General features: G+C 41.1%; 1 protein-coding gene across 1 annotated transcript in view; it reads left to right on the top strand.

Moving 5' to 3' along the window:
- The window catches only part of LOC122612253 (5-hydroxytryptamine receptor 2A), a 33,025-nt gene extending 19,835 nt beyond the window's left edge, over nt 1-13,190 (top strand). The window contains exons 7-10 of the mRNA XM_043785737.1: nt 4,900-5,130; nt 9,203-10,078; nt 10,562-10,683; nt 11,780-13,190. Of these exons, the coding sequence (XP_043641672.1) occupies nt 4,900-5,130; nt 9,203-10,078; nt 10,562-10,660 (1,206 nt within the window). The 3' untranslated portion in view covers nt 10,661-10,683; nt 11,780-13,190. The remainder of the gene's footprint in view (nt 1-4,899; nt 5,131-9,202; nt 10,079-10,561; nt 10,684-11,779) is intronic.
- Nucleotides 13,191-13,520: the final 330 nt, after the last annotated feature.

Raw genomic sequence — 13,520 nt, 5'->3', positions numbered from 1 at the left:
TAATGGCATACATAATGCGCCTTGGCCCTAATCGATTACTGCTTATCCTAAGTTAAGTTTAAAGTTTAAGGGAAATGCAGCATTAAAAGAAAGTAAACTGTTTTACCTAAATCAAAGCTTAAACTCCATCGTAAAGTGAACTATTCAAGAGTTATATAATGGACGCCCTATATAACATCAATGCCACAGCATGGCCATTGCAATTATGCTCTCGATTGGAGGCAAACCGCGCCCATTTAGGCCACAATTTCGACCAACCCAATGGGGTCAGTCGAAGGCCAAACCGCAGGCAGCATTCCGAAATTTCTGTGCACATGTCTTGGGGCATGACCTTATGAAATTACGCTGTCCAATTTAAATATGCATAGCATACTGCGGCGAAACCCAAAGGATGTGGGGGCTGTAATTAGTCGGTATCATCCCGAATGAATAAAATATGCATTGCAAAGGATTTTTCTATGCTCAGTGGAGAGGAAAAGCTGAGAAGGCGGGGGCAGGCAGAGCTTAAGTTAAGCATACGCCACGTGGACATTAAAGCCTTCTTGGCCGAAAGTTGAGCGATAAGTGGCATCTTGTCCAGACTGGCGTGTGTGTGTGTGTTAGTGTGTGTGTGTGAGTGCTTTGGCTAGAACTTTCTACCCTAATGCGGCAGCTGGTCAAACTAATACGCACAGGATGTGCTCGAGTCCAGCCTGGCCAAATTGTAATTTTGTTTTCGCCCCGAGAAGAAAGAATTTTTCAACAAGTTCCGAGTTGTTGATCAACGAAATTAAAAACTAATTTTCGTTGCAAAGAATCTTCCGCTTGACTTTGCGTAACTTTTAACGCACGATAGTGTATCTAGAGTTTGGTCATCACTCTGTTGTCCTCTAACTGACTTTTTCGCCAGGACATTTTATTTTTGTTTTTTTTCTTCAATCTTGACCTGCTGGCAAGCTGCTACTTAGCTTAAGCTTAGTGCTTGCTAAATTGAAAATGACCATTTGACGTAAAAATGTTTGCAACCACTTACAAACACATGCGCTTTTACGTACAGCTGCGGTCACCGAAATAGTAGCTAGTATCGCACACAGTCAATGGAAACAAGCATTCATATACTCACAACTATGAGAATTTAACTCACAAATTGGAATGCTGTTTTGGAACAGATGATTTTAAAATACACCTTGATTACAATGGTAATACTACGTAACTTGCTATTATTTTGACCGCAGCTGTGCGAAGCCACGTGTGTGCATATCACACTGACTGGAGCGAAAAGTCATTGGAATCACAAATTCAATGCGCAAACAAGGCAAGTTGTCCACTATTTGCCATCCGTACACATGTCCTGCTCTGTCCTGTCCTGTCCTGTCCAATGTCCTGCCCCGATGTCCTGCCATGCCAGCTATGCCTGCTCCCATGTCCATGTCCACCGATGATGTCCGGCCCAATCTAGCTGGCCTCACATGCGTGCTTTAGTTACATGTCAACACACTTACCCGCACACCCACAGCACACACAGCACACACACACACCCACATCCACATCCATTTAGTGCCACTCACTAGTTGGGTTCGGGTTCGGTTCCCACAGACCTGCTTGTTGATTTTAGAATATATTTACCCGGCACACACACATCTGATATATCCCTTACACCCGTTCTGTTGACCATGCGATCGAATTGAAAAGATTTCCCGCCACTCACGGATGTTTGGAGGCACCGGGAAAGGGCATTAGTCCTGCGACTCGTTGTTTATTGGTTTTATTTGGCCGTTCTTTAATAACTAAATGCTTTCCAATCGAAAATTGCTTTCCTTCGCATTGACAAGGGTACCAAAGCGCTGTGTACATTTCGTCCACCACTTTTGTGGCTAAAAAAGGGTTTTTTGGCCTGTATAAATTTCAAGCTAATTGCCTTTGCATTCGGTATGTTTATTGGCAAATTGTTAAATAATTCGATGGCACAAAGCTGCCTAATCGAATTCACATATGTAACTATCATTGGACAAAACTAATTTTTCGCTCCAAACTCGATGTTTGTATTTTTAATTAAAATGTAATTTTCATGCCGGTCGTGTGTGCACACACCGGCACACACACACATTGATTTTGCAATTAACTGATGGCCAAACAGCAATTAAGCCAAACAGGTATTATCCTTAATTTAGCTATTGGCATTATGTTCAAACGAGCAGCCAGCAAATGCTATTTATAATCCAGCAAGGCGGACTGAGCCAAATGCCCACGGGGCCATATGCCATCACTACAATCACATTTGCAAGAACATCTCGAATTGATTGCTGCAGATATTGACACTATTTTCATAGCCAAACATGTGACAAAACAGTCAAGTTCCTGGCATCGCATGAGTGAAAAGCATATTTGGCCAACTCGCCATCTGTGACACACGAAGACGTGTTTGTGTCTGCGTTCAAATACTACTGAAAATACTTGGCAAAATCAACAGCAAAAGTGAACAGCAAAACAACTGGAAAAATTATATAACGAATAAATTATGCAAGAACTGCTTAATGAGAAACTTTTGTTAATCAATCAATAAATTTAATAACAGGTTATAAATTAAATGTATTATTTAACATGCAATTACCGCTGCTATTAAAACAATTAATTAAAACAATAATAAGTAATTATTAATTATTAATTATTAAACTCTAAAAAAACAACCGATTCAATCCATTCCATTCAGCGAGAAATGTTAACAAAAATTTTAATTATTTTTAGAAAAAAACTGCAGTTTCTATTGTGCGTCAGTTGAGGCTGAGCTTGCATTTGATTTTGCTGTTATTTATTGCGGATTTATTTTAATTTTTGCCTAGATGCCTTCGCAGCGGGACCCTTGGCCCGCAGGAGCCATAAATTTTGTTGCCCAGTGTAGTTAATACCAGAGCATTCTTGTCACACTCAGGACCAACATAAATCGCATGGAAACACATTATTGAATACACGCACATACTCGTACGTAGTGCGTACGCATTTCTTTTGCAGGCCGAACATGTGTCCCGGCAAGAAAAACAATTAAATAAGAAAACAATTTACATAAATTAGCTAAAGTGCCAGAAATGGCTAAGGACCAAGGAGTCAGGACAACAGACTGAGTGTATCGTTTATGCAAACGCTTAAATACACAGAAAAACAGTTGGCTGACAGCACATCTGCATAAAATTCACATTGAGCCGAGGTTTTGTATCCGCATCCTTATCGTTATTGCCAAACTGCTGAAAAGAGAGCTCTTATCGCTCTTATCACGTGCATGTGTGTGTGTGTTGTCTGTGTATGTTGGCCATGTTTTCTTTGCTATTTTGGTATTTAAGTAACAGACAAGTGCGTAGATACTTTAGTTTTCCCCAAAGGAGTCTTGTTTTCTTTTTTGCCATGAAATTAATGGCTTTGCTCTTGCACTTCAAATTTATTTAGGTGAAATTTCAATGAAACTTTTCCGCCAGTCAGCAATTGAAATTTAATACTAGCTTTAACCTGAACACCGTTATTTATTAATTTCGAACAGACAGCAAACTCCCACTGGGCCATCTCATTTTACCGCCCTTTCTGTTTCGTGCCTAATTAAGCTTAAACTCTTCAATATTTAATAAGCTATCTGACCGTAGAACTTTCCCTTCCACTTTGGCAAACCCACAAGGCACTTGACTAAGATTTCCTTACGCAATTCGGCCATAGTTTCTGGCCCACAAAATGAAGGTCACACACATGGGTCATGGCTGTAAACCCATTTAATACTATTTGCGCAAATATTCACACCACTTTTGCAGCGCCATCGAGTCGGAACCCTTTGCCTATTGCCCATTGCCCATTGCCTTTAGCCCAAACTCTGAAATTCCCGCACACGAAGGCAGAATCAGCATAATTTTATTTATTTAAAGCAATATCGACTTGCCAAAAGGGTCAACAATCGGAGGCTAAGGCGACAAAGATGACGAGGCCGATGGCAAAGGGTTGGACTACTCAATTACTTTAATTTGGTGGGATTGAAGGCGACGAAAAATACGCACACAAAGGGGATATATTATATTTAGAAAATAAGAAAGCCGACGTTTGGCTACACTTTGTGTAAGGAAATTGCTTAACTTTTCAGTTTTTTTCTAAATTAGATGCCTATTCTTTGTCTTTGTATATAGTGGTTTAATGAACAAATGACAAATTTTCCATACTTTATTATGTAAATAAATCTCAAAAAATCATTTATTATTTAAAGAATATAATATTTTCCTTAGAATTTCTTTTTAAGCACTTCACTGTCCAGCCAGCCCCATTAGCATTGAACTTAAAATAGAACTTTATTGAATTTTCATCAGAAAAAATCGTCTACAAGTCGGAGTTCATTGCACCTACAATACACTGAATACACTACCAAATCTCAAAAAAAAAAGAAAAAAAGGATATGCGGCTGGGAAAAAATCAAAGAGGTCAAGCGCTGGGTGCAGTCAAACGTGAAATTTATTTTGAGATGCCGGGCGGTCAGGCGAAGTGGGCCATTTGGGAGATGTTCTGGGGTGGCTGTAACAAATACACACAATTTATTTACGGGACGCAACCCACTTACATATGCATATGGTAACAGGAAGACGAAACAGAAAAAAAAAGTGGAAAAAAAGTGCGGATCAGATGGGATCTTTTGGTGCGGCCTAAAACTTTTTTGGATATGCGTACAAATTGCGGTTTATTGAAGCGTAAGGCAGAAAAAGCCGAAAATGTAAATTTTGCTACCGCTCTTTTGTTATTCATTTTAATGCTGTGCGGAGAAGTATGAATTTAATTTGAAGTCATGCACACACGGGGTCAAAGGGCAAAAAATCAATGCAAAACCAACTAGAGCACTCTACTGGCCACCTCTCTCTCCATCTCTCTCACCAGCCATCTATCTATCTCTATCTCTTTCAGCCGGACGGAGGTGCGGCAACAGATACGAAACTTAATCGACTGCGTCTACGCCTCGGCAGATTCTCCACGGCCAAATCCAAAGCCGGAAGCGCCGGGGGCGTCTCAGGACCCGCCTCCGGGGGCAGGGCTCTGGGCCTGGTCGATGGCAACTCAACGAACACGGTCAACACCGTCGAGGACACCGAGTTTAGCAGCTCGAATGTGGACAACAAAAGTCGGGCAGGCGTCGAGGTATGTGAGCAATACAAACACTTAAAACTAATATAGGAAAGTTACCTTAAAATACAATTAAATTGTTGCTATAATTATAACTGGAATATAGAAGCAAGAAGCTAGAATATAAAAGCTTTAAAAGGTGCTAGTTTAATGCACAATAAATCAAAAGCTGTCTAGAAAAATCTACCTAAATCTAAAAAATCCTTTTTTTATACCACATTTTCTCCAAGTGCAGCAAAGAAACAAAGCGCATTTTTGGGTTTAAAGCCAATTTCATAACGCCTGACATGTGCCCAACGATCTGGGGCTTTGCTTCCTGTGCCCGAAATGCACACGCACACTTTAATGAAAGGCACACAGATACACAGATGCGTATACAGATTGAGATACAGATACTCCGGCAGATACTCTGGGCTGACCAAAAATAAACCCAGCAGAGTTCAGCTCATTTCTCGCTTTATTATGCGACTCCAACTAGAATGTGCCCTTTGGCCTGCTGTCGCTTTTCTTTTACCTTTGGGGGATTGAAATGATTTTTCCTCTTGGCTGGCTACCTTTTCAGTGGGCCATCCCATTCCCAGCCTTTTTTCTTCACTCGGCTAATGTCTCATTAGCCCAGCTGGCGTCGCAGCAATATGCACTTGAGAATTCCTGGGGAAAACATTTCCCGATAATGATCCAAGCGGATGCCATGGTGCGATTAACCTTTTCCTTGTCCGCCACCGACAAATTCCTTGATGAATGAATGGAATAGACGTGTTACTTCTCAGTTGTTTTACTTTAAACTTTATACTTTTTATCTTTAGTCACTTCCAATTATATATCTATAATGAAATTTTTATAATTGTATGTTAAGCGGTATGCTTTAGTTGAGGGATAAGAAACAGTCTCCCAAGAATAAGCCGCAAAAATCCAGGCAAATTATCCGCCACTCGAACAAAATGTCAGCGATAAAATGCAGGCAAGGCTTTTATTTGGGAATCCCAAGCAAATCGAGGGGGTAGCTGGTAGATGGCTCAAACCCAAATTTGTATTTAGCCGCATTTTATGTACTTCAATTTTCGGCCAGCGATTTTATGGCTAAAAAATAATCCAGCGGGGCGCCACACACACACACACACACACCCACAAACACACATTCAATAATAACACGCATTAAAGCGAAGGGGCGAAAGCAAGCCATAAAAGAGCAGAGCCAAAATAAATTGCTTGAACGTTTTGTTTGCATTGCCACAAGCCGGGCCAATACCTTTGCACTGGTCGAAACGAAACGAGGTGGCGAAGTCAAGGCGACTTGGCCAAAGGCCAGGGGTCAGAGGTCAGAGGGCGGAGGGCAGAGGGCAGAGGGCGTAGCCGGAATCGCCAGGTTCGTGCCGGTTAAGTAATAGCAAAGTCAAATATAAGCTGTGACAAGGATACGCCTCCTACCCCCCGGCATGCAAAAGGCGAGAGAGAGAGAGAGAGAGAAAGCCGGATTCAAATGAAAATCAGATGAAATAAACAATTGCAAAGATCGATTTGGCGAATACTCTAACCGAAAAGTGGGTCCAAGGATATGAGGAGAAACCTGAAATCAAAGTGTTGCTTCATAATCACATAATCTTAATACCTTGTAATATATTGCTGCATACTTTTAGACAGCTTTCACTTTATTTGCTGCCAACTTATTAAAGCTGCTCTAAAATTCCTTTGAGCAAAATGCGAATTATTTTCCAACTAACAAAATGTAGTTTAGGCAAAACTGCTGAACAAACTTCTAGCCAAAAATGCTAAGGCGTAAGAAAGGGTATGAAAACAAAATAGCAACAGGAGCCAAAAGACAGTGGAAGAAAGAGAGAATTATGGGGGTTGACTTTGGGGCCTTTGACTCCTTGACCCGTGGATTTCGATTGCGATTCGCATTCTGATTCTGGGCCGCCTAACAAGGCACTCAATACGCTTGAGTAATTGAGCAAAATATGTTGATGGCTTATGGCTAACAGCTTTCGTTTCCATTCGCTTGGCCAACACAGCTCCCCAATCGCCCCCATCGCCCCAATTGCCCCACCACTTCCACTCACCCAATTCTGGACCTGAGATTAAATATTTACTTGGGAATGGCTTTCACACACCTCTCTCCCCTGCGTGCCGCCTCCTCTTCGGCAAATAAGTGGACGGGCAAATAAATAAACAAACACACTTTTGCACGCATGGCCCAAAGCAAATATATAAATTTATTATAGTTGTGTGTGTGGGTTAAATATGACCAAAAAAACAAAAAGTCTACAGAAAAGTGTGCACAAAAAAAATAGGAAAAAGGCAACATTTGTATATTGCGAAACAGTTTCGTATTTATTGAAGCTGGTCTATAATTAAGGCGAAATGAATGTCCTTCGGTGCAGGTGCAAAGCTGTAAAAACTGCAAAATTGCGAAAATCTCTGTATTTCAATGTTCAAATCCCCTCGATGCTTTCCCATTTCCTCGATGCTTTTCCATTGTTATCCACATTTCGGTATCAGTAAATTAAACTTCGCTCTTTGCTTTGGCAATTGGATGCTTTGTTCACGATTTGTCTTTGGCTTCACATTGATTTCCTGGGGCTTTCATTTTCCTGGCTGTGCCCCCTTGCAACATATTAAAAATGCTGCAGCAAGAAGCACCAAATTACAATGCCCGTGACAATGCCGCTCCGCAGAGTGGACCCAAAAGCCCAAATTAGAAGCATCCAATTCTACAGGATTCTTTCAGGATTACTTTAGTTAGTTTCAGCAGCTCTAAGGTTTCAGCAGCTCTAAGGTATTTAATTTTGTCCATTTTCTAATATCACATTTTCATTCTGAGGTGCACAGTTGGTCCACCCTAATGTCCACACATATGTTTCTAGCATTCACTGTGGTTGCTTTGTGTTCAGTCACAATTGGCCAATGGCCATTGAATTTGATATGAACTATAGTAAGCTGCTGTCCAGCGATTTATGTCATGTCTCCATTGTTCGCCGAGCATCAGTTTTTATTTTCTGAATTTGAATGTCTTCCCAGTCACACAAATTACACACTCAACACAATATGTTTCCAAATTTATGGCAGCATCAGAGTCATAAAATTCATTTGGCCAGGCCATTAATAAACTTGGCTTAGTTGCAAGAACAATGGCGATGGCAAATAGATAAGAATACCATAATTAAAACGATAAATACATTTTTTTAATTTTCTGGGAAACATATAAAGTAAAAATGTAATAGAGTTTCTTTAAAGCTGACTTAAATCTAAATTTCTAGGCATGTTTTATTGTCAGTAAAGCAACTGCTGTGTAGTAAATACTAATAACCGATAAGAAGTAATCATTTTTAATCGAAACTATCGCTCTAATAGGTAGCCCACTCACATCGCTAGTTGATACCGCTATCGCCTGCAAAAGGTGCCAGCTGCGTAGTAGACACAATTTATCACACGTAAAGTTCATTTTAGCACCTTGCGGCCACTTCCGCCCGACGCACACCTACGGCCTGCCTCAAATTACAGGTGATTATGGGAATTTTAGTGCTAGACAAGCCGTTAGCAGGACCGGCTCCTCAAATATGTACGTTACATCCGGCAAATTGCCTAGCAGCCCTTTTTCGAGTGGCCGGGGTCCGATAAAAAAAAATGGGGGGAGGGAAAGGGAAAATGGGGCGAAATTGGGGGCACCACCAAAATGGGCAACGAGCTTAACGAAAGTAAATATTTACACTCTGATTTTATTCATTTACCGAAATTTATGGCCCCAGCGCCATGAAATTTGATGAGCAGTAAATATATTTATGAATGCAATGCGGGCACTGATTTAAAATGCTAATTTGGCGCATAAAATTTCCATCCGCGGTTCCGGAATTGGTGAACTATAGTTTATATCCCACGTAATTGGCTTGCTGGTATAAAGAATTACAAATACCCCCATAATTAAATAAAAATATCAATTGCAATTGTTTATAATTGGTTCTAAAAATGCTTAAATAACATTTAGGGTACTTTAAAATCTTATTTTTCTTAAACATACCATGCAACTGAGTTCTAAATTAAATGAACATTATATCAAACGATTCTAAACGATCCTGTTTTTATATTGCAGGCACCCAGCACATCTGGCAGCCAGATAGCCACCGTGTCGCACCTGGTTGCGCTGGCCAAGCAGCAGGGCAAGTCCACTGCCAAGTCCACATCCGCCGTCAACGGGGTGGCCGCATCGGGCAGGGATGAGGATGATGGCGTCCAGCGACCAGAACGCGGGGAGCAGGAGCAGGATCGCGAGGAGCAGGAGGAGCAGGAGCAGCAGCTTGGCCCGCAGCCCACAACCGCAACATCGGCAACGACAGCGGCAGACACCAACGAGATGGAGGAGCAGTGCAAGGCCAACGGGGTGGAGGTGCTGGAGGATCCGCAGTTGCAACAGCAGCTCGAACAAGTGCAGCAGCTGCAGAAATCGGCCAAATCAGGCGGTGGTGGTGGTGCCAGTACGTCAAATGCCACCACAATTACGTCGATATCAGCGCTATCGCCACAAACGCCAACATCGCAGGGAATGGGAATCGCCGCTGCTGCCGCTGGACCGATGACGGCCAAAACCAGCACGCTGACGAGCTGCAACCAGTCGCATCCGCTATGCGGCACCTCCAACGAATCCCCATCGACCCCAGAGCCACGTAGCCGCCCACCGGCGACGCCGCTGCAGCAGCCACATCAGCAGGCGCATCAGCAGCAGCAGCAGCAGCTCTCCAGCATCGCCAATCCGATGCAGAAGGTGAACAAGCGGAAGGAGACCCTGGAGGCCAAAAGGGAACGGAAGGCGGCCAAGACGCTGGCCATCATCACCGGCGCCTTCGTCGTCTGCTGGCTGCCCTTCTTCGTCATGGCCCTGACCATGCCCCTCTGTGCCGCCTGCCAGATCAGCGATTCGGTGGCCTCGCTTTTCCTGTGGCTGGGCTACTTCAACTCCACCCTCAATCCGGTAAATGGAATAATAAATAGATGGCTAAGTAACTGCAGGCGGAGTTGTGCATGAACTTGTCAAAACTTTGCATATATAATATATAAAGAAATTTTAAGACGTTCACAGCTTCACAGCTTGTCTGTTTACTTTGCAAAAGAGTTTGTAACATATTAGTTAGCCGCTACACCAATAGACAGGAACTTTCAATTTTAATAATAAACTTTTAACGAACTTTTTTGAGAGTTGTTCATAAATAATCTTCAACACTATGCATATACAAGAAATCAATCTGCAACTCTATGCATATACAAGAAATCAATCTTCAACACTATGCATATAGAAGAAATAATTTTTCAACTATTTTTAATATCTAGAAATTTTCTGAAAGAAAACTAAAGGGTTTAGCTTGCTTATTAGTTACTTAAATTGCTGTTAAATGAATTGGTTATGATTGAAATGTTCATGGCCGTGCACTGTTGATTAAATAAATCCCTCTTGCAGGTCATCTACACCATCTTCAGTCCGGAGTTCCGACAGGCCTTCAAGCGCATCCTCTTCGGCGGCCACCGACCAGTCCACTACCGCAGCGGGAAGCTCTAGATAGTGCATGCGAAGAGGCGAAGGTGAGGACTCCTTGGGGAAGCCAATGTACAGCGATGGGGGTGCACTGAAAGAAATAAATATGCACCATAGATACCAACAGAAAATCTTTCGTTTAAGTGGCAAATATCCGGTTCACTAAGATATCCTTCAGCTGTTTATCGTTGCATACTTTTAGGTCGTAGAAGTATGCAGTGAATTGTTGCATACTTTTAGGCAGCTAATTAAGAGTTTTCTATTCATATAGCTTAAGGTCGCAGACTTTTGTTTTTCTAGTTTTCTACATTATGTACATACATTATGTACATGAGATATATGAATATTGTTTGCCGTGTACCTTGTCCTTGTGTGCCGCAGTTATGCTTATTGAGTTAGACAATTTAGCCGACAGCCATTGGAAACATTTTGAATCGATTCAACGCACACGCAATTGCATTTTTTTGCAGTTATTGTGTTATTGTGTTATTGTCCCTAGCTGGCAAGTTTCAATTTGCAATGCTCGAAGCCAGAGACCCGAAATTGATATTGCTCGAGTTGAGTGGAAAGTGCAGCAGTTTCCCAAGGAATTTCCCCGCCAGAAAACTGTAACCATTGTTTAGCTCAAAAAGAAAAAAAAGGGAAACCGAAGGGTAGAACTTTCGAACCTAGAGCCAAAGTTTTATCAGACCTTTATCTTTTATCGGACCTGTCAACCGCACCCAGTCATGTTGGTCAATGGCATTAGAATTATGCCACAGTGCTCAGTTGAAAACATTCCCGCTTGAAGACCAAGCAAAACCGAAATCTAAATCGGGGAAATGGCTTTTTATCTACAAAGAGAAGTGGGGGGGCGCATAAGTTTTGAATAGTTACCATTTGCGTTTGCTGAAGGAAGAGCCATCTGCATGTGGCAGCAGTTAAATCTTTGCCATTCATTCGTTTTCATTTCCAAAGGCAACATGAAAGTTAAATTAAGTAACATTAATTTGAAGAATTTCCTGCTTAGTTGAGCGCCCCGCCATTTCCGATGAACTTTTCCGTGAATGCAGAAAGTTTTCAGCACCACCACCACCACCGGTGTCGTTTTCAGCCATTCACACTTCACTAATGAATCCTTGCAATTGCCACATCTCCTTGCAGACGCTTCTGCTAAACGGACCAGCGGATGTTGATCTAACCTCTTCGGCTATAACCAGGCGAGGATTAACGCATCTTGTATACCAAAGACGATGGAGAATCAAGGACGACGACGCAGGATCGCGGAGCAGTCGCATAACCAGTAGTTGTTAAGTGTGTAAATAGCAGATTGAATTGATGTTAACCTATGCTATAATATATATTGTGTTAGATATAGCTAAATTTATAGAGCCAAGTGGAGACTGTTTTTAGAAGCAAACGAAAGTTGATCATTGTGAGGGGAGATGCCACCAAGGAAATACAAAATGCAAAAGTATCTAATCAAAATAACTAGTACTAAGCCACCACCAAACACTACCGCATAATTGACATAACGAGCAATCTACTACCAATTTGTATGTGTTTTCCAACTTAACGTGAATCGTATAACTCATAACCTTGTTAGGCGTTAGACTCTATCTCTCTTCTCTGCTTCAGGAAAGGGACTTTGGACGTTAGGATCGGTAATCGGTAATCGGTAATTGGGAAATGGGATATGGGAAATGGAAAATGGGAAATGGGAATCAAGGCATTGGAATCGTTATAACTGAAGCGAGTACTCGATTATGTATAGCCCAGCTAGAGACATTTAATAAGCATATTGCATCGTAGACCTAAGTACATTTGTTGAGCATCGTACTAAACTGTAATATTGATATAGGATCTATAAATAATCGAACCGGTGGAAGCCAGTTTAAATTTAATTTAAACGTATTGTTAAAGCCACAACTAGGTAAATTACATTTAAAACTGTTGTACTATTACGTATGTATGTTAGATCGGTAACTATGTGTCGAGGATTTCTTTGAATAAGCTGGCATATTACGTATCACATAAGCAAACAGTTCGAATGACATGTAATATTTGATGAGCAAACTACTTTCGGGAAAAATGGGTAAAACGTAATTAGCTAAAACAAACCAAAAAAACGTTAGAGCATACTCTGCATAATGACATACATACATATATGTTAGTTTAGACTAGGCGGGTATCATGATGTTTTACCTTCACAAAACTACCAAGCGAACTATTCGAAAACCAAAATCAAAACTTTACGAAAACTTTAAGCCGACATCATTACCTAGCGACTAAGTGTTTGCAGATCTGTCTATCTTTAATAAAAGAAAAACCAATAGAAATAAGCCAAGTCCCACTGGCACCATACCTCGCAATAATTCGAAAGGACACACACACAATTTTCTAGCTAAAAATTGCCAAAGGCGGTTTCGTTTATTTGTTGCCATTTCATTTTTTATTCTCAGTTCAAACAAATTGGCGCGCATTTTGAAAAGAATTATTGCTTGGTATGCGAGCCGACTTTCCGGGAATTTCGCTAAGCAAACAGCATAAGTTAAACTAACGAGATTACTATAAAATTCATTGGCTGCAATTTAAATAAAAATTCAACTTTCATGCAAGAAGGAAGCCCCGAAGTTTCATTTCTGAATCTGGATTGTTGGAGATTGGGATTGGTTAAATAAAAAGAACCAAAAACCCTTTATAGCCAATTATAAACTTTATACAATCATTAACATTCTGCTAACAGCACAATCATTAACATTAACATTATGCTAACAGCACAATCATTAACATTAACATTATGCTAACAACACAATCATTAACATTAACATTATGCTAACAGCTCAAGCATTAACATTCTGCTAGCAGATTGCCATAGTTAGTTATCGATAGTTGCCCGGCAAAC

Source organism: Drosophila teissieri, chromosome 2R (genome assembly GCF_016746235.2).
Source record: "Drosophila teissieri strain GT53w chromosome 2R, Prin_Dtei_1.1, whole genome shotgun sequence".
NCBI lineage: Eukaryota > Metazoa > Arthropoda > Insecta > Diptera > Drosophilidae > Drosophila > Drosophila teissieri.
The sequence above is the reverse complement of the archived record's forward strand: the minus strand, read 5'-3'. Positions and strand labels throughout refer to the sequence as shown.